Genomic DNA, 21,170 nt, shown 5'->3' with positions numbered 1-21,170 from the left:
TATCCATAAAAATCCATCTTACTGTTTTATATCTCAAAAGAAAGATACGACATCCTCTTCTAAAGGATTTTTCAAAATTAATATTAGGAAACTATATAATAAACGAGTTTCCTTTCCGGTACCCAATCGTCAACCCTAAAAGAGAACCACGATTTACATTCGAGCAAGTTCGAAAAGAAGAATTGACTTTCTCGTGAACGTTTTGCTCGTCCTTTTTAAAATAAATAAAAAAAAAAGGAAAACATGAAGATTTACCCTGTCTTGAGAACACGAAGATCGATGTCTTATCGTTCTCGAGATCCAGATACGGAGGCGACATAGTAAAGGACGACAAGAAAGAGAAAACAAAAGACTGAGATCTTCGTGAAATGGTACCATAAAATTTCTAGCATTTAGGAACGACGCAGACCGATCCGATCCGACGATAGGAATGCCTCTACGCGTTGAAATAGGTGCGAAGAAGGTCTTTCGAAACGGCGACATCCAAGATCATCTCTTTTTCTTTTTTGTCCGCTCCCTTTCTCTCTTTTCTACTCTTACACAAAAAATTTACCTGACTCTCTTCATCTGTGGACAGTGTACGATCAGATTACAAACGAAAGGGGGACTTGGAGAGAAAAGAGAAATTTACAGATCCTACTTCGTTTAACAGAACATCGACTCTACCGGCACCTTTGCGATCCGCGGATCCTTCGTCCTTTTTTTCCTTTTTGTTACTCCCTGAAACATTATACATAATCAATGAGACGATGAGATAAACGACAAGAAACATGCTTGTTCGTTAGGTTATTCGCTGTTAACGACTTCCTGTTCGTTGGAAAAAAGAAAAACAAGAGATTTTTTTTTAAGGACTTAAGAGATGGATTGATCACTATCGACAAGTAAAACACGAAGTAGTTGTGTCGAGAGTAATCACTTGATATATTAAACTCGTTTCTTGATTCATTGGAATCTTGTACCGATATACTTTTACATTAACTTTCTCGATAATTAGTCATCTGTTTATAGTCACACTTCAGTCATTAGCTATGACATAATTTGTTTTTTTGTCTATTAAAGTTACTTGAAATGAATGGTTTATTATTTTATCCATCGAAAGGACACAAATTACATATATGAATAGAAAATAACAGTGATATTATGTTTAAACGATTAGTACAATCGTTGATATGCTAATATAGTAAATTTCCGAAGAGAACCGCTCATTTGTTCTAACTAATATTAGTGGGCGGTTGAGAGCCGTGGGCGGGCAACATGGTTTTATCACTCTTTCGAAAGGCTTTGTCTTATTGCCGATGGTCAAGACCACCCCGCATTTTAAATTTGCCTTCCAATCTTCCACGGAAGACAATACCTATATACACTTTCCCTTTTTTCATTTTTAGTCGTCCGTTATACAAACAATTTTAATGATATCAGTTCAAAAAAATACCCTAAATCAGCGAAAAGTTCGTTAGAATCAAGCTATAGGAAAAGTCGTTAAACTTTTATCATTAGTGTAATACTGTAATTTATGTAAATGAATCTATGTAATAGTTGAGAGGTATACATGGGCAGTGATCACATTAGAACGCAAAATAGATTAAGATTTTTAGGATATTAGCGTTTATTTTGTCTCGCTTAATTAATGCTGACAAATGGAAAATACAAAAAAAAAAAAAACGAGAATCAAACTATAGCGCGTGTTGTAGATCTTCCCTCATTAGGACAAAACTTGCTCGATTTATCCGTTTACGGTTGTGTGGGCCACCCACAGTTTTGATCGCGAAATCTTAATGCGATACTAATAAAAATTATCGTAAATGTAAAATGTTTAATTTTCACAATACACAAGTTATTTATCCAATAAGTAAAGTATTTAGTTATGGTTTAAAGAAATATAAAAAGATTGAACTAAGGAGAGAAAGATATCACCGAGTCTGTTCGATCGGACATTAATTTGCTTGTTATCGAAAGAATGAAATCTACGATAGAATCCTCACAGCCGGAGAACGCAGATCTATCGGAGGCAGAGATCTATCGGTGGGTTGAATATTCGATCTTATGATACTTAAGAAGCTTGTACGGAACCCATTTGATTAAAAAAAGAAACGATTGGAATTTTCGTTTATCTTCATGCGAAACAGGTGGATCCTTTAAAGAAAAAAAGATATGCACTAGCATATTCGAAAATGCATCCTCGTTGAAAATTAGTTTCGTCAAAGGAGCGTCTTATTTTTCAGGAGGCATAAAAGGGGAGCCACGAACTCACGATGCGTATAATTCGTTCGGTTCTCTTGCGTTATATGCGGACGATTTCACAGCAGTCATTTGCCCTTTCTTTTATGAAAAGTGGTGCAGAGAATTTTTTTCCCGTTCATAGGAGGGTGATCATCTCGAAAAAGAAAAAGAGAGATCGTATAGAGATAGGTGGGATCACCGAAGGACCACCCTGATATGTACCCTGATGAGAGGAACCATAATGAAAACGGTGTCCGATGTCTCATCGGGAACGTTGACACTTGTAAATGTCGTTAATGTACTGGACATCAGTAGCAGTAAACATTGTTCTTGCGACTAAACATATTATGAAACACTATCTTATTTGATTCTTAACAATACAAGATCTTTGTAAACTGTTGGTTGTATCTCCAAAATAAAAAAACATAGTATCTAGCTCATAAATAATTTCTTTAAAAAAAAAATATTTATATCATGATTAGGATCAAAATGAAAATAAAACAAGTAGTAAATAGAAAATATCGAATCAAATGTCATACGGCGAAAGACCTATTCAGTCTGTGTAAAAATATTGACGTTTAAAGACACGAAATAAGTGCCAGTGCTCGACGTAAAATACATTGAAACGTTTTTACCGGTTGCATTTAACTTGTCGAAATGATGAGCTTCTTCACGTACCGCACGTACGAAATCATTCGTTTTGTAGATCGTTTAGTGTCATACTTTCACGACTACGATCACGCGCGCATTGAGCCATCAAAACAGATATATTGAGGAAGAGGCGGAACAGTTATTACAGACGAATGGTTCTTCTCTTTTTCTCGGTTACAAATCAAATAACACTTTACCTTGACCGACAGCACAAACACATGGCCGCAAACGCAACGCACAAGGTGAATGCACGCGCCGTACCAACAATAAATGTAATTTAGTTTTTCATAAAGACTTTCACGGGAAAACATATATTTTTTGTTTTTACATGATATTGGGGATATTACATCTACATATGTCGTTCTGTATAGATAATATAATAAGATATTACATATATACATGTTTGTATATTATGTGTATGTATAACTAACCACGATTTGATATAACGCAAACGATGTATTACGAATCATGTCTGACAAGCGACCGGAGGAAGATCTGAGAAAGGGAGAAAATTATCCCGTCAAGATATTAAGACGAAAATAGCAGAGCAACGTCCGCCCACGCTCGCAACTCATTATAAGCTCGAAGGTGTGCGTCTACGACTTCTTTGACCCCGTGATCCTGTTTTAACACCTTTCGGTATCGTTACATTGTAATCCGGTAATTGCCGACCGGCAGGGGATTGTCATAATGTTAACTGGACTGGTCTCGGTCTATACGAAAAAGAACGAACTTTTTCTTCATCCTCTTCTTCTACGCATCGTCGATCGTCCGAAAAGAGGCAGAGAAGGAGAGAAAGTGAGATGTTTGTGGTAGCAAGTATCATAACTAGCGCGATTATTATCCCGAAGTATATAATCTCAAGAAGCGTCGATATAGTCAATAAAATCTGTAATATTACCGATGGATTTTTACTAAGCCATTGAAAACGAAGCAAAATATTTCCTCCAAAAATAGATTCTTTTTAACTTTTAAACAAAGAATATATTTAAATCAAGAATTATTTAAAATAATAACACTCTGATCAAATGATATTAGGAAACACTTTATGAATAAGATATCGCAGGAAATTCTTATGAAAAAGGATGGATACGTTGTGAAATTAAATTTTATAAAAAAAGAAAAATATTCCATTTTAACGATAACTTCCGTTAACGATATCGAAGGAAACGACGCATTGTAAGTGTTCTTTTGATCGATTAATTTGCAATTAAGTTTCGCCACGTGTCTCCCACCGCTAGGAGCGGAAAGAACGCATGCACATTGAGCACACGTGAGCCGCAACACGTGTATGTGGTAACACAGCTGCGAGGATTCACCTCGGAAATGATCCTTTCGCGTATCTTCTTTCACGATGCGTAGCTGAGAAAACAAAGTGGCAATTGCAAAGAAATAAAAACTGCAGAGGTTTCCTTTTGCTACAAATTTAACTTACTACTCTATGAAGGCTTATGTAATTTCTATAATAATTTGAAGAAGAAAAGAGAACAGGGCAAGATTTTTTGAAATAAATTCGATCTCGAAACTCGATCCAGGCCGTAAATTTCTTCCTCTCCGGATCTCATCAGCGTTTTAAAACAAACAGCTCCACCCTTTTCGACGAACCATAAGACGCGGCCAATTCGATAATCAAATAACGCCGATTCGATCGAACTTTTGCCTCCATATAATTAAAGGAGATATAATTAAGGTAGACTCTTTTCGAAGAGAGAAAAAGAGAGTGAATGTATTAAGCTATTATTGGTTATTAGCCGCTTTATTAGATTAGGCTATCGAAAGAAGGGATGGTACCACGAAGGAAAAAAGGAAATACGTCATCAAGCGTGTTAAATTTTGTAAGGATTACTCATGAATGAATCATCTATTATGAGATAAAATAGTTCTTTATGTCTCGACTTAAGAATGAAATGATTTAAATGAAATATGTAACATAAAATCGTAAATATATTTATTGACTGCATCTAAAAAAAATGAAAATCATTGAATCGAGAATAGCAACGAAAAAGAATTCTATTCATCTGAAGAATCGGACTTATATGTATATCGAAAAAACGATTGTGGAATATTGTTGAATGGGTCGAGTAAAAAATAAACGTTTGTAATAGAACGCAGCCCGCGAGAAAGTCTTGCCGCGCTCTACCTTAAGACGCCGATCAGAATCCCTTCGTCAAGATCGATCCTCCGTTGAACAGAGAGCCCAGGACCCTTTCTCGCGCTGCTTTTCCTTCGTGAAACGTCCACACGAAATGTCTCGTGAAAGGAGGCCCTATAAAAATGCCCTCGTCGTTGTCGGCGTGTTAGAGAAAGAGAGAGAGGGAGCTGGGCCACGAGGCCGTGACTCGAAGCACAACACTCGAGTCGCGACGAGAGATCGATCGATTCTCCTTCGAACTAGAAAGAAGCATACGACCACCTATATATTTAGCATATCCCCTATAACTGACAGCATGTTATTTCACCAACAAATAATACGCAAGGACCATTGTGAATCCGAGCCGAATAAGTGTGTGTAAGAAAAAGAGAGAGAGTGAGCACTCGAGACTGAGAGAGCACCCTTAAACGCTTTTAAATACGCGCGGACGCTGCTTCAGGAGCGAAGAGGAAGAGGAGAAGAGAAAGAGGAGGTGGGCCAAGGAAAAGGTCGATCGGCTGCAATGGCTACGTCAATCTTCTCTCTCTCTCTCTCTCTCTCTCTCTCTCTCTCTCTCTCTCTCTCTCTCTCTCTTTCTCTCTCCATCTCTTTCTTTCTTCTTTCTGTTCCTTTGCTACCTGCTAAATTACTATAGCGTCGAGAGACGACGATCGTTCGAGGAATACTTTTCTCTTTGGAGGCTCCAATTATCGCACGGCGTCGATGAGCACACCCGTATCGCGTTGAAGATACGTCGTACATAGGAGAATGGCACCCGGACCTATTCTTGCCGTCATTCTCCGAAGCTTCTTTACTTTTTCTTTTTCATTTTTTTATAGCCTGTACTTCTGCCGACTATTAAGTGTTAATCGTTCCGACAGTCAAATCGGGAAGAATTCATCAGTTAGGTAAAGATATTCATTTTATACGAAATATATATTTGTACTTTTCTTTTCATTATTCATTAAAGCATTCTTCTTTTATATCCCTTCCTCTCTTTTCTTTTTATCGTAAATAGGATGATTCGTTCATTCAATTTCACGCGACGCTATCGATCAGATTAAGAACAATAGTATATTGGTTAAATCGCATTGTAAACAAACTGCCATCTACATTAAAGGGTGAGAAAGAGAGAGAAAAAGAGGACTATTGAAGGTGAGGAGAGTAGAAAGAGGGTCATTATCCCTCTCAAATTTCTGCTGCATGCGATGGACCAGAAGGAGAAGAGTTTAGCCATCGTTCAACCGTCCCTCACCCTTGCCGTCCATTTGCCCTCTCACCGTCCCTTCCTTCCTTCCTTTCTTTCTGTCTTCCTTTCTTCCTCTCATCCTTCTTCTCTTTCTCCTCCTTCTTTTCCTTTACCTGCGCCCGTCCTGTCCTCAATCTCGCCGCAATCTGCAATTCCCACGATTTCTAACTCGAGACATCCATACGGAATGAGTGCGTGTATTATATGCAAATCCTTAAATATACGAGTATATACATTAGTAATAAATATATACTATATCTGTAAAATAAATAAAGTTTACTTATATTTTGTAGCTATACATACTGTGTAAATATTTTACATCGTAAAAAAATTGTATTTATTTTCAAAGAAACGAACGTAAGTCAATCGACGGAGTTTAGAAAGATTGAGAACTTAAATAACAAAACTTTCTAAAAAGATGCACTGTAAGAAAGTTTATTGATATGTAAAGATATAATGTTCAATCATTAGAAACGATATCGCTTTATAACCTATGATATCTCGTGAGACACGTGAGATATTCAGCTAAACGATGTTCTGATATTCTAATCCTTTGAAAGATGCTGGTCCCACGCAAAAAGATGCTGTTTCGCGTCACAGCAAACAGGATTACTATTAGTTCCATTTAGCGAATATTTAAAATTGTCAGACACTCGTAATATACTTTAATCCGACCTCTTTTGCAACATCCCGGCTCATTATTCAGTCGTATATCTCACGAGATTAGGAGAATCGAAATGAACTCGGCACCTATTCGTAGTTGAAAACGATTCCTGGACTCTCTTATTGTGATCCAACGATCGTCGATTTTCGTTTTTGTATATATTTAAATCACCGGCTAACAGTAAAAAAAATAGAAAAAAAAGAGGCAAAATGAGAAGATGGGCAAACCAGAGTCGACTCGGCTGTCCTGGATCAGGTCAACCGAATACGCGTAAGCCGATTATTACTGAGAAGAGTAGAGAAAGAAACGAGAGGGGAAATGGAAATGGAGACCTCCTTAGACAAAATGTCGCGTCGACGCGTTCGTAAATGTGCACCCGTTCGATAGGTCGTTTGGTCCTCTTAATGCTAGATCTTGTTGTTGTTGAAATAAACCTAGATCGTCACGAATTGTATTACCAACAAAAAAAACGATATATAGATTTTCAAATGATTTTGACTATAAAGTAATTTATTGACTATTTATTACTTAAAACATATATCTATGTATTTCATGAAAGTGTGTAAACGAAGAAAAAAAATTACCATCGACGCATCACTCTTATATCTATCGGAATTATACCGCACTGACTAATTGCTTGAAGGAAAATAAATCCAGCCACCTTCTTTTCGAAGGGATTAACGAGGAGGAGTCACGGGACTTGAACGTCCAAGAAAGGATCACGACCCAAATTTGAAATTTGTATTAGTTGGGTGAAGAAGAAGCGATTAGTGGCTCAAAACCACCGCACATTCAAGTCCGACCTACGTCGAAGACAGAGAGTTCGTCAGAAATTCGAGCTAATTGACGCCAAAGTGGAAAAATTGATTTCCAGGACGCTCTTCGGCGCGTAGAACGGCTACCGGGAATTGTTTTCGATGGTCCAGATTTTTCCTCCAGAGTTATTCGTTTTAAGTATCTAAAGTCTAATTTTATTTCATGGTGCTTGTGAACTCCCACGATATGAAAAAACTAACAAAAAAAAATAAAATGACTTCTAAATAAATCACTTATCGTGAAAAATGCTCAGAAACAAAATTTGTTTTTATACTTCAACTTCCTTTTCAATTTTCAATGGCATAATTTCGAGAAAATTATATTTGAGCTATGTTCAAAAATATGAACAGATTTGGATATAAAAATTTTTTCAACAAATCTCATGATAAAAATATTCTTATATAACATGATACATTATTTTTATATAACATTCAACAATGAATGTTTAATGAAAATGTGTTTAATGAAATAATGAATGTTTATGTGAAAGGGGTGATTACGAATAGATAAATCTTTAATGTAAGAGTACGGAACGACCGGAAATGTCGGCGTCATGACATTCGTTAGAAATCGAACTCACCGTTCATAGTTACACAGCAAAAAAGCAGGAATGATTTTTCTTAGGAAGATGTGGGGGATCTTGTTTCCGAAAATTAATATTAGACGATGGAACGACGGTACCCTAGTTATTAGGACCTACGAAGTGCCTTTTGAAACGAGGGGGTGGCGCCCGTGATTCGGGGTTGTAACAAACTTTCCACGTTCAATGTTCCGCTTTCTGTAGCTTTCACATCCCAAACCAAAAAACATATGAATGGTACATGTAATTTTACTATACATTCACATATGTATATTTACACGTTACGTTTACAATTATAATTATTACATTTCTTAGAACGCTAATAAATTCTATATTTGTAGTTTCCACACACTTATAAAAAAGACGTAGTATATTATCCATTTTTAAGGATTAATTCTCGCCAAATGAATGTTTTCGAACAAACCGATTGTTCACGGTCAGATTTTTACATTAATTTAACCTATAGGCCTTAAAAAAGAATCTGTTGCAATTCTAGCAGCGATCAGAGGCCGTCGGCAATTTGTCTGACACCAAAGAGAATAGAAGGGAAACAATCGTGCGCTCTTTTCAAAAACAATTCGTGTATTGAAATCGGCAATACAATGGACTTTTTGGTGGTGAGCACCAGGGAGCGCCCGATGAAATAACGAACCAAGAGAGAAAGAGAGAGAAGGAAAGAGAGACAGTGGTGGTTATAAAATAACAATGCGGCACCCTCCTGTGTGACCGACAGGATCCTTTCGATCGGCAATAAGATCCATTTTCTCAGCGTTGAACCAATTTCGTGCCGCTTGATTCTTCCATAATGAAGCATAATTGAAATAAAGAATCTAGGAGAAAAGTGTAGGATACATATAAAATGTTCAATTATTTATTTTCCAATAATATTTTTAAACTATCAAGATCAACGAAATACATGAATTCGAAGCAAAGTCCTCGATTGAAACAACCGGTAGACCGAGCGCAAAAAGCACGTACTTTTACCGAAAACCTAAAATTACACAGTGCATCGAAGAAGCGCCCCACATTCTGACGCTTGCCAAATTTCAGCGGGCCACGATCGTACCTCCGTGATCCCCAGTGATTATCCACTTAAATCGTGAAGTCGCGAGCAATTATGTGGGGGTGCTAGGGTTAATTCGATAATTGCGAGTAATTACCACCTATCCGCGAATGCAAATCCCTTGAGATCTCACCGCGGTACTGTATTTAGGTATGTTTGAAACTTTCCATATTATCCTCCCACGAAAAAGGCATCAATATGCTTACACTACATAACTGTGAATTATAAAAAGAAAACCTTTACTTCTGTTTTAGTTTTCAACTCTACAAGTTGAATCAGAAAATAAATAATTTCACAATAAAACTGTATCTATTATGATTATTAAATAATCTAATAATTTAATTTTTCTAAATTAAATAAACAATCTAGCTTTAAATATCCATTTTAAAAGTAATAAAATATCAAGATTACATGAGCTAACAAAAAGTTATTAGAACGCTTCTTCGTTGCGTACGCGAAGCCCACTAAATTCTCTTTTAGCGGACACGTGGCTATAAGGTTTTAGTGTCGAGTCACGAATCGTTCTTCTAAAATGAAGACACTAGTCCCAAAATGTTTTCTATGAAATTTCCGAGGTAAATTCGGTTAAACTTTGATCAAACTGATTTCTAAGCATATCATTCTCATCATCATCACCATTGATTAACCGCGATAGTGACATCATTTATACTCATAAACGAAAGATTAACCAGAAATGTTTGATGAAAATAAGTTAGAAAAAGAGAAAGAATCGAGTCAAGTTCATTCGGTCGGGCGCCCAGACGAAGGCTAAAGAGGGGAGAAGCACGCGTCGGCCACGCTCCCCGTGCACACACCTGGGGCCAGTTGGCTAGCGAGAGGAGAGACGAGACTCCCTTTCCACTCTAGGCACAACCAATGTCCAATTATTAACAAATTATGATCGCGAAATTGGACATCTTCCGGAAATACGGGAACGAGCTCAAAGCATCCTGATCGTGTCGGAAACTTGCTCTGTCGGTAAAGAACGAAGAAAAGAGTAAAAGGAAAGCACGAGCGGGAAATTTGTTAGCGTGAAACGAATGAAATGATGACACGCGACCGATATTTCGAGAAAACAATCAAATTTCGAGAAAAGAACAAAATTTCACGTTAATTCTCATCGCGATTTTAATGAAACGTGTCGGTCAAAAATGTATCGTTTTATTCGAGAAATTATGATGCATAAGGTTTAAAAGAACTTGCATAATATTAAAAAGAGGAAGTTGAGAGAAAATCAGTCAAGCGAATGTCCTTCTAATAGATTCTGAATTCGGTCGGACGCAGTTCCTCTCATATGATGGGCTTCGCTAGTATTGTGATCATTTTGCAACGTGACTTTTGTTTTACAAAGATCGATGAACGAGAGAAGATCAATAATAATTTGTCTTTTTAACTATAAACAATGCCGACAGGAAAGGAAGCGAACTGAGCATTCCATGTCAAGCATTAAAGTCGCATTAACTGAAGTCAAACAGGAAAAAGAACGGTCTTCCGGTCCTTTAGTTATGTGCTGTTACACCTTACAACACGGAAATCACACGGGAAAGCCCAATTTTTCTTACGTTCCCAATTTTGCGCCTTTCAATTATAGACAATCGCTTTCGAAGATTCATTGTCATTTAGAAATTCAGTAAATTATATACTAAAATATGATTATAAATAAATAGAGAAGAGAATACATCAGTAATTTTCACTATGGATTTAACTTTTTGATTTAGATGCATTTAGAGATGAAGATTAAATATTTCAATAACAATCATTTCAATGCGTCTATTTTAATAAAGAAAAAAAGGATAACGTTTTTGTTTGAAGGATCAATCGCATTGTCGATGAATATGAGTAAAAAAATAAAGAAAAAGAACGGATGGGATCTCTTATATGAAGAAATTAACGAGATCTCGTTTAGTCTCGCCATAAAACGTGCAAAAAAAAGGAGTAACGAATCGGTGCCGGTTTTGGCGCTCTCTAAGACGCCTGAATTCGGTGATCGTGCGCCTGATAACCCGGTTAACCCTACCAGCCCGTTATTATAATATTTGCCGAACCGAAATATAGTAATTGCTTATTTGTTCGAGCCCAATTACCGCGTGGCCCGCGCACGCCCATGGATTCTCTACGCGGTACCTAGTATCTTTACGTGTTTCCTTCAGCTATACAGGGTGAGTCTGATTGAACTGAGACAAACGGGCTATAATTCTTTTCTAAACAAAAAAATAAATATTGCGCGATTTTATGAAATCTAATTTTCTGTACAACTATCATTTACTTAGAATCAATATACTTATCGAATGCAATTATATCTGATTTTTGAACACAATTATATTTTTTTTAATTCAATTGATTCTTTTCATTATTTTATGTGTAAAAATATTAAGATAAATTTGTCGAAAAATGAATATTTGGTAATATATTCGAAGTTTTATGTTAAAAATCTATTTTATATTTATATTAAATATAAAATATCCATCCCTATATATCCATCTGATACTTGATCAATTCAACCACCACCCACTTCTACAACTTGCACCTATATATTCCTTCTTTCTTTTCTTATTTTTCATCCACCTACCTACCTGTCCGTTTACTCCCGCCCTCGCCGACGACTTGCCGTAACGATTAGGTTCAAACAATCAGATACAGCCGGATCGGCACGTAATGTCTATTATTGCGTTCGACGTCAAAATAACGACACGTTAGTTTGAATGTTTCAAAGATATTCGACGTTTCTTCTACCGCAAAACGTGCTTACGTTTGTTTTTTTGCGAATTACTGGTTTCATCAGAAGAAAGAAAGAAATCGAAATTTACAGGCAGAGTAATTTTTTTACTTTTTCAAAAAATTCGTTTTTTATTAAACGATCCATGACACATAACTTCTTATAAAACTGCTATATCTTCGGTTCTTTTTTCTCTTTTACGGATACAATTTAAACATTCATATACATTATTTATTATTCATTGATCATTGACTGTATTTATGATATAAAAATTAGTAAGGTACAGCAATACTATTGGATCATAATCCTTTAAAAGAAATGAACCTGCGTTCACTAAACTTTGAAACATATTGTGATCTCACATTACAAAGATAGATTTAATCCAGAAAAAATCAAAAATGCTTACATTCATTCTGTTCATGGCTTCCATAGCTTTAATAATCCATCTTCACTGTACGAACATAACAAGTTCTGATGAGGATGATGCGCTAAACCGATTACGTCCTTATCATGTACCTATGATCATAAAAAATAAAAAAAAAGCATTAAAACGGAATTTATAAATGAACTTTCATTAATAATAGATTACTTACGTTAAGAGTTCTCTCCAATTTGCCAGATGATGTGGAAAAACAATAAAGTACGAGATCTTCGCCAACACAATAAATGAATTCACCGCGTGGACTTACAACCGTACATACAAAGTCTCCACCTTCTCGTTTACCACTCGAAAATGACCTTACTATCTGTCCTTGCATATTCATAATAACTACAGTATTTGATCGATTACAAACAACAAAATGTTCTGGATTTCGTGGAAGAGGATGTACACTGTTTACTGTTAAATCGGCAGCACCCAAAGATTTATAAGTTCCTATGCACTCTGTTGTTTTTAAACTCCAAACCTTTACAGTACCATCTGAGGAAGCACTATGAAATAAAAGGTAATAAATTTGTATATATGTATAATAAATGCCAACAAAATTATATCGGCAATTATTTTTGTACCTAATAATATTATGACCGTCAGGTGCAAATACAACCTCATTGACAAATGAAGTGTGCCCTCGAAATTCCTTAAGAGTTTTACCAGACTTCAATCCGTGTATTCTAAAAATATAGAAAATAAAATAAAAAGATAGTATATCTAATGTGAAACAACTGCTAATATAAATTTTTATTATAAATTTGCTTTTATCTACCTTATAGTGGTGTCAAATGAAGCTGACAAAATTTGACTATTATCTCTACTAAATTGTAAACAAGTAACGCCTTTTGAATGTGCTTTTTCAAATCTCCTTAGACATTGACCACTTTGTACTCTCCATACTTTCATTTTTCCATCTTGCCCACCTCCTGCTAACATTTCACTATCACGACTAAAAGACATTGATAAAACAGCTTGTTCCATCATCATAAAATTATCTTGAGCTTGATATTTCAAATCTTTTCTTATTTTCCCTGTTGTGAAATTCCAAACTTCGATAAAACCATCTACAGATCCAGTGACCAAATATTGACCATCTGGTGAAAAACGAGCACATTCTACATGTGATTTTTGTCCAAATTTGATTTGCTTCGATAACTGTGTAGGGTATTTTTCATCCTCTTGATCTCTCACTGCTGCTTTTCCTCTAAATAAATCTATCGTTGTTCCTGGTGGCAATAAACCTTGATGTTGTTGCCATTTTAATGCTTGACCCAAAAGAGCAAGCAATCTGCTAGAAGGTACTACAGAAACTTCTCCTGCAAGTGCAGTTGCTATATAAGCTCTTCTTTTCTCTTTTGTACTTCCATCTGGATAAGCTTCACGTGGATCAAAATATGAACGAGCAAGCAGATTCTCTATATAATTAAATAAAAAATGTTATTTGTAGGAATTAATATATAAAAGAAGATGAAAATATATATAAATAAATATATTATCGCTTTACCCAGATGTATGTATCTTTCAGGTTCTTGTTGTTTCATCATAATCATAGGATCTGTTTGCCTTAACAAAGAACGTGCTGCTCCCAATTCTCTCAATTCAATTAATTCTAAAACAACCTTTTATACAAAAACAAGTGAGATAATTAAATTATTTTATATATTTCCAGAAACTACTTACCTGCTCATATAAATCTATCAGTTTTTTATCAGGTAACTTCAAAGATTGTATAGCTTTAAGCACTGTGTCCCAGTGACCATTATTTATATCAGCCACAAATCCATCTACACTATCCACTGTATTAAGTGATACTCCTGTTTCCTCCTGTCTCATTACAATCGTATATAAATAAATAAAACAAATAAATATAAAATATAAATAAATGCAATACGTCAAGTACCTGTAAAGTTTGTAATGTTTTTACAAGATTAGATTCTTTCAAATATTGTTGTATCAAACGAATCACACTGAAAACAAATAATTTGATATAATATTCACTCATATGATAACAAATAATATCGACATTATAAATATATTGCTTACTCAGCAGATTCTATTTCAATAGACATTGTATATTTGAAAAATAATTTACATTAAAACAGATTATTAATTTGGTTATGTTGTGTCAATAAAATACAGAATACATTCAATCATAAATATATTCTATAAAACGAAACGAAATAACAAGGTAAAATTGAATGAGCTAAACTATCGGTTAAAAGTCTATTCTGATTGGATTATACCGCTCATGAATAACCAATGAGAATACAACCGTGTTATGCTAAACATACTATACATAAAGTTATCATTTTCAATGTGCGTAAAAACATCAAATAAAATCATTTCTATAAATGATGATTTTAGCATTCATAATTCTATACATTCTATTAAAATCTATATAATATCGATAAAATTTTATAAATAAAAATCATTTTTAATACACTATACTTTTTATCCATCTTTGCGACAAATTCGATATCTCAACATTGTATTTTACCACAAGTAAAAAATAATATTTTTAAATTAAGAATTCTTATTTAAATTCTATAAAAAAAAAATAAAATTTTAAAATCCATATAAAAGTTATTTAACCTTAAGAAGACGTATTCGATAGATCCAGAAATCAAATAACATAAGATTATTGCAACTTACTTCATGCATTGACTAGTATTAGATATATACGTTACATATCATCAGAACGCACTTAGGCTTTTCTCAATAACTTTTTAATGATTGTTCCAATTAAATTCTTTTTGTCAAATGTTTTTCACACGTATATTTAAATGTCGTTTACTTTATGTATCTGCTCAATCTTTAATATTCTTCAGGTACGATACTACATACATACACATACATACATACATACATAATACATACATACATCCGCGTATCTTTACCTTGTAACTACCAACGTCGTTATTCAAATATAACCTATATAAATTATCGTTAAGTTGTGTTGTGGATCATACATGCTTTCCTTGTTATAATTATTCGTGTTAATATTTTTGAGTGGATATAAATATACAACTTAAAGTAAACATTTAAGAGAACTTAGAATTTATCGATTATATAAACAATACTAAATAATTATAACCAATCGTTTTGTTACATATTGTTGAAAAAATTAAAATCATAAAGATACATTTTTAACATAACATGACATTGATTATTTTTCATTATCAAGTATATTCAAATAGAATTATCAAAAGAAACTATTTTAAATGGTAGTTTATTTATAATTTTTATACGATTATATCAAATAAATTATTATTATTAATTTTTAAATAACTACTTGCTTTTTATAATCTACTTTTTATTAATAATTATAATAATGTCATCTCTTCAACAAAATGAAGAAACTTCACACACGGAATTTATTATTGTTAAGTAAGAATTTACATATAATGATATTATTAATTAATGTTATTATATGTGAAAATATATATGAATGCAATAATAAAATATTTAACTTCTTTGCGTTTACTTTACATTTGAAGTATATACTTTAAATATATCATAATTTTTAGACGTAGTTCTCCAGAAAAAAAAGCATCATTTGCAAATATGCCAGTTCGTGATTATATTGAAAAACGATATGAAATTATCAAGTCACCAAATGATAAAAGGTTATATAGAGGCTTATTACTTTCTAATAAAATGAAAGTATTATTAATAAGTGATTCAACAACCGATAAAAGTGCTGCAGCTATGGATGTTAATATTGGTAGTTATCATAACGCACGAATTCATTATATATATATATATGTATAACATATTTTTTATTTTAAGGTTACATGAGTGATCCAGATGATCTACCAGGTCTAGCTCATTTTTGTGAACATATGTTATTTTTGGGTACAGAGAAATATCCTCAAGAAAATGATTATAATATGTTTTTATCTCAAAATGGTGGTACAAGTAATGCAGTGACTTATATGGATCAAACTAATTATTATTTTGATGTTACTCCAGACAAATTAGAAAATGCTTTAGATCGTTTTGCTCAATTCTTTTTAAAACCATTATTTACTGAATCACTAACAGAATTAGAATTAAATGCTATAAATTCTGAACATGAAAAAAATATAACAAATGATTCATGGCGCCTTCGCCAAGTGGATAAGTCATCATCCAATTCTAATCATCCATTTTCAAAATTTGGTACTGGTAACAGAGAAACATTAGATATTATACCAAAACAGAAAGGTATAAGCGTTAGAGAAAAATTACTTGAGTTTCATGAGAAATATTATTCTGCCAATATTATGGCTTTATGTGTTCTTGGAAAAGGCAAGTAATAATGATGTGATATTCTTACTTAGAGTTAAACTATTTGCTTATTAACCCCATAGATACTATAGTAGTTTTCCACTAAAAATAAAGAACCATTATAGTAACTATATAAAAATATAACTTATTCAATTATTACTTTATAGTAACGTAGATAGGAATAAATATATAATTAAAAACATCAAAATACTTCGATCGATTGTGGTAATAATATACTTAATACACACTCCGTGATACTAACAGTTAATATACACTTAGCGGTAGAGCTGTCTATACAGCGATATAGCTACAAATCCAGCTCAGCCTTAGTGAAAGTATTAAGATATATATTTTTCTATATCAATATAATTTTACATCCATTAATTAGAGAGCTTGGACGAACTTGAAAAGATAGTAGTGAATCTGTTTTCTGAAGTAAAAAACAAAGAAGTAGAAGTACCAGTCTGGCCTGAACACCCTTTTGACAAGGAACATTTCCAAACTAAATGGTACATTGTACCGATAAAAGATTTACGAAACTTAAATATGATATTTCCTATTCCTGATATGCAAAAATATTATAATGCTGTGGTAATCAAAAGGATTATTAAAATATATTCATGTTTTTATGATCATATTTTTCTAATTTATATTTATTCTTCAGCCAACACATTATATATCACACTTGTTGGGACATGAAGGAGAAGGTTCATTACTTTCAGCCCTTAAAGCAAGAAATTGGTGCAATTCTTTGGTAGCAGGTAGACCAGCATCTCCTAGAGGTTTTAGTTTCCTGCATATTTTTGTTGATTTAACTGAAGAAGGTATTAATCATATTGATGATATTATCATGCTAACATTTGCATATATTAATATGCTTAAGAAAGAAGGACCAGTTGAGTGGATTTATAAGGTATAAACAATTTACATTTATTTATATTATGTTTTATATATTACTTGTAACTTTACTGTAAAATATATTCTGATTTGTAGGAATATCGAGATATTGCAACAATGAATTTTCAGTTTAAAGAAAAAATTTCACCACAAACATATGTGAGTTCAATAGTACAGGCATTACAGGAGTATCCTATGGAAGAAGTCTTAACTGCAGAACGTCTTTTCCCAGAATGGAAACCTGAGTTAATTAATTGGGTAATGGAATATCTCATACCACAGAATATTAGGGTACAAATAGTTGGAAAAATATTTGAAAGTATAGCTGATGAGACAGAAAAATGGTATGGAACCAAATTTAAAAAAGAAAAGATACCACCAGAAATAATTGATAAATGGGCAACTTCTAATTTTAATTCAGATTTACATTTACCACTTAAAAATGAGTTTATACCAACCAAATTTGATATGAAACAATTACAACCTGATGTACGTAAATAATATTAATTTTTTCTTTATTTCACGTGAGTAAACATGGATATACATATTGTAATATGTAATAATTCGTTTTACTTTTAGTTAGACAAATTCCCTGTAATTATAAAAGATACTCCATTATTAAGAGTGTGGTTTAAACAGGATGATGAATTTTTAATACCTAAAGCTAATCTTATTTTTAATTTTGTGAGGTACAATATACATTCTCTCAAAATTATATGCGAATATAAATTCATATTTATAAAATGACTAACTTCTTTTTATAATTTTTTGTATTTCCACAGTCCACTTGCATACATAGATCCTATTAATTGTAACTTATTATACATGTTCGTACAATTGGTTCGTGATTCTCTGACTGAGTATGCATATGCTGCACATTTAGCTGGTCTAAAATGGGAAATAACCAACAGTAAATACGGAATTACGGTAAGCTAACTTATTCATTAATTACATATTGTTTGAAATATATTATTAGCAAAACTTACATTCATTCATTTAAACTTCATAACAATCTAATTTCTTGTTAGTGTACAGTTATATATAATCATACAAAAATATATATTTTTCTAAAAGTGTCACAAAAGTAGCTAGTAATTTTATATATTTTGATTTTAAATACATTAGTAGTATAAAACATTATACTTCTAATCCGTTTTACATAAAATAATACAAATTATCCATGTTTCTTCTGTAATGAACAAATAAATATTTAGGAAAAATAATATAAAAACTTTGATTAATATGTAAAAAAAATATATATATTAAATTCAAAAATAGCTTTCATTATTTATATAATATATCCATATATCCAATATGTACAAAATATATCCATAGAATAATATTTTATACTATGATCTTTATCTTTTCTGTATTTTACTCTAGTTCAGAAATAAAAAATATATATCCTGTTCGAAATATTTTTTACTATATGGGTTCTTACAGAAGAAACGAGGAATTTAGAACAATATATTTTTGAGTGGTCAAAATAAATAGCTTCATCCATCATTGATTTTTAAAAGAATAAAAATATAGACTCAACCAGAGTCATTATTAACTATGCCCTCAGCTATTGATTGGAGGCTATGATCACAAGCAAAGTGTGCTGCTAGAGAAGATCATGGATAGAATAGTCAACTTTAAAATTCAACCGAAACGATTTGAAATTTTGAAAGAAAATGTATGTATAATTGCATATATTCTAATAACATTAACTACAATATATTAATATAATATCTAAATTTCAGTATATTCGAGGTTTAAAAAATTTTGGAACTGAACAGCCATATCAGCATGCAGTGTATTATCTTGCTATTTTATTAGCAGATCAAGTATGGATAAAAAATGAATTACTAGAAGCAAGTTCTCGTAAGTGCACATTTAATAATTATTCTGTTATAAATCTGTCAAAATTAATTCTAAATTTGTATATATCTTAATTTATTTTGTATTATATCTATATGTATGTATATTTTCACAGATCTAACAGCTGAAAGAGTATTAGAATTCATACCACAGTTTTTAAGTAAAATACATATAGAGAGTTTAGTACATGGTAATATGACAATGTCAGAAGCCATTGACATGGTTCACATAGTGGAATCAAAATTAACTACAAGCATACCACATATGGTACCACTTTTGCCAAAACAAATGGTACTCAAGCGTGAAATTAAATTAGAAGATGGTAATATGTAATGTACTTATATCTGATTTAATAATATTAATTTTATCACACTTAATTCAATTTATAGGGTGTCACTTTTTATTTGAAGCAGAAAATCAATTTCACAAAAGTTCTTGTACTGAAGTATATTACCAGAGTGGTCTACAATCAACAGAATCAAACATGTTACTTGAACTTCTAACACAAATAATTTCAGAACCATGTTTTAATATCCTAAGAACAAAAGAACAGCTGGGATACATTGTATTTAGTGGTATAAGAAGAACAAATGGTGTACAGGGCTTAAGAGTTATCATTCAAAGTGATAAACATCCAAAACACGTAGAAAAAAGAATCGACGAATTTATGAATACTATGTTGGTAAGTTCAAATTTCAATAATGATAATATTTTTCATCTATAATTCCTCTTAACTATTTCATCTAATGCTTCAATAACTTCTTAAAATTTTTCTATTTTTAATGAAATATAGAATCATATATCAACTATGTCAGAGGAGGAATTTAATAGACACAAAGAATCATTAGCGGCGCAACGTTTAGAAAAACCAAAAATGTTAACTTCTTTGACTACTGATTTTTGGAATGAAATATCATCGCAACAGTATAATTTTGACCGTGCAAATATTGAAGTTGCTTATTTAAAGACTATAACACAAGAGCAAATACTACAATTTTTTAAGGTATATGTAATTATTAAAGAAATTATCTATTATTACTGTTTCATAATCTATGTTTATAGGAAGTTGTTTTTAATGAAACACGACATAAGTTGAGTATTTACGTAATTTCCATGACAGAGGATGGTGCAGGATCAATAACAGAAGAAATTAATGAGAAAAAAGATGAAACTTTAAGTAATGCAACTATTACATCAGTTAAAACAATTGATGACATTATGTCATTTAAAATTAGCCAACATTTATATCCGCTATTAAAACCTTTTTGTAATATACCTAGAAAGGGTACATGCTCTTCTAAATTATAAAAATGTTAATTAAAATAAATTAATATATGTATACTTAATACATTAAATCAATACAATTGATTAAAATGAGTATTAATACTTGTATTTTTTATCAAATTTTGTTTCATTTTCTTTTTAATATCATGAATCAATAGAAATATAGTCTACAAATATTGTCTTTTTAAAAATTATGCTAAATCCTTAAGTAAATCTTCTCGATCTGAATGAAGTAAATAAGTGAATGATAAAAATTTCTTTTTTCTTTTGTTTTAAGTTTTAAGTACAATTTACAAGAGATCTGTCGAAGGCAAATCAAGGTCCACTGACCAACTTC

At 32.5% G+C, this 21,170-nt stretch overlaps 2 protein-coding genes across 10 annotated transcripts; one reads left to right on the top strand and one right to left on the bottom strand.

The window, feature by feature from the left end:
* Window positions 1–94: 94 nt before the first annotated feature.
* LOC124427107 (WD40 repeat-containing protein SMU1) lies at window positions 95–15,310 on the bottom strand. Of its 8 annotated transcripts, none has more exons than XM_046969882.1 (9): window positions 14,564–14,868; window positions 14,421–14,487; window positions 14,201–14,344; window positions 14,025–14,139; window positions 13,293–13,935; window positions 13,099–13,200; window positions 12,684–13,020; window positions 12,497–12,606; window positions 95–720 (listed from the first exon to the last, which is right to left on the bottom strand). In XM_046969882.1, exons 1-8 carry the CDS (start codon window positions 14,587–14,589, stop codon window positions 12,508–12,510), a joined length of 1,533 nt encoding a protein of 510 aa, XP_046825838.1. In that variant the 5' UTR covers window positions 14,590–14,868; the 3' UTR covers window positions 95–720; window positions 12,497–12,507. The 8 variants fall into 8 exon arrangements, with proteins under 8 accessions (XP_046825838.1, XP_046825922.1, XP_046825695.1 ...); XM_046969966.1 differs by lacking the exon at window positions 95–720 and adding an exon at window positions 5,623–6,464; XM_046969739.1 differs by lacking the exon at window positions 95–720 and adding an exon at window positions 5,623–6,397.
* LOC124426998 (insulin-degrading enzyme) lies at window positions 15,210–20,929 on the top strand. Of its 2 annotated transcripts, none has more exons than XM_046969432.1 (14): window positions 15,210–15,348; window positions 16,048–16,244; window positions 16,310–16,810; window positions 17,178–17,380; window positions 17,454–17,702; window positions 17,783–18,175; window positions 18,266–18,375; window positions 18,469–18,613; window positions 19,254–19,364; window positions 19,432–19,552; window positions 19,665–19,871; window positions 19,939–20,231; window positions 20,343–20,552; window positions 20,612–20,929. In XM_046969432.1, the coding sequence occupies exons 1-14, from the start codon at window positions 15,281–15,283 to the stop codon at window positions 20,855–20,857; spliced, it is 3,054 nt and encodes a 1,017-aa protein (XP_046825388.1). In that variant the 5' UTR covers window positions 15,210–15,280; the 3' UTR covers window positions 20,858–20,929. The 2 variants fall into 2 exon arrangements, with proteins under 2 accessions (XP_046825388.1, XP_046825473.1); XM_046969517.1 differs by lacking the exon at window positions 15,210–15,348 and adding an exon at window positions 15,397–15,907.
* Window positions 20,930–21,170: the final 241 nt, after the last annotated feature.

Source organism: Vespa crabro, chromosome 1 (genome assembly GCF_910589235.1).
Source record: "Vespa crabro chromosome 1, iyVesCrab1.2, whole genome shotgun sequence".
In the NCBI taxonomy this organism is placed as follows: Eukaryota; Metazoa; Arthropoda; class Insecta; order Hymenoptera; family Vespidae; genus Vespa; species Vespa crabro.
This window is presented reverse-complemented; position numbering and strand designations above follow the sequence as displayed.

What these genes read in the sequence shown, in the direction of transcription:
- LOC124427107 (XM_046969882.1), bottom strand. Translation starts at nt 14,589, where the DNA reads ATGTCTATTGAAATAGAATCTGCTGA. An exon ending in AAACATTACAAACTTTACAG is followed by an intron (nt 14,345 to 14,420) that starts GTACTTGACGTA and finishes GTAATGAGACAG; the next exon opens with GAGGAAACAGGAGTATCACT. An exon ending in GACGGTCATAATATTATTAG is followed by an intron (nt 13,021 to 13,098) that starts GTACAAAAATAA and finishes TTTATTTCATAG; the next exon opens with TGCTTCCTCAGATGGTACTG.
- LOC124426998 (XM_046969432.1), top strand. Translation starts at nt 15,281, where the DNA reads ATGTTTTTCACACGTATATTTAAATGTCGTTTACTTTATGTATCTGCT. An exon ending in TTTATGTGTTCTTGGAAAAG is followed by an intron (nt 16,811 to 17,177) that starts GCAAGTAATAAT and finishes TCCATTAATTAG; the next exon opens with AGAGCTTGGACGAACTTGAA. An exon ending in ATTACTAGAAGCAAGTTCTC is followed by an intron (nt 19,553 to 19,664) that starts GTAAGTGCACAT and finishes ATATTTTCACAG; the next exon opens with ATCTAACAGCTGAAAGAGTA.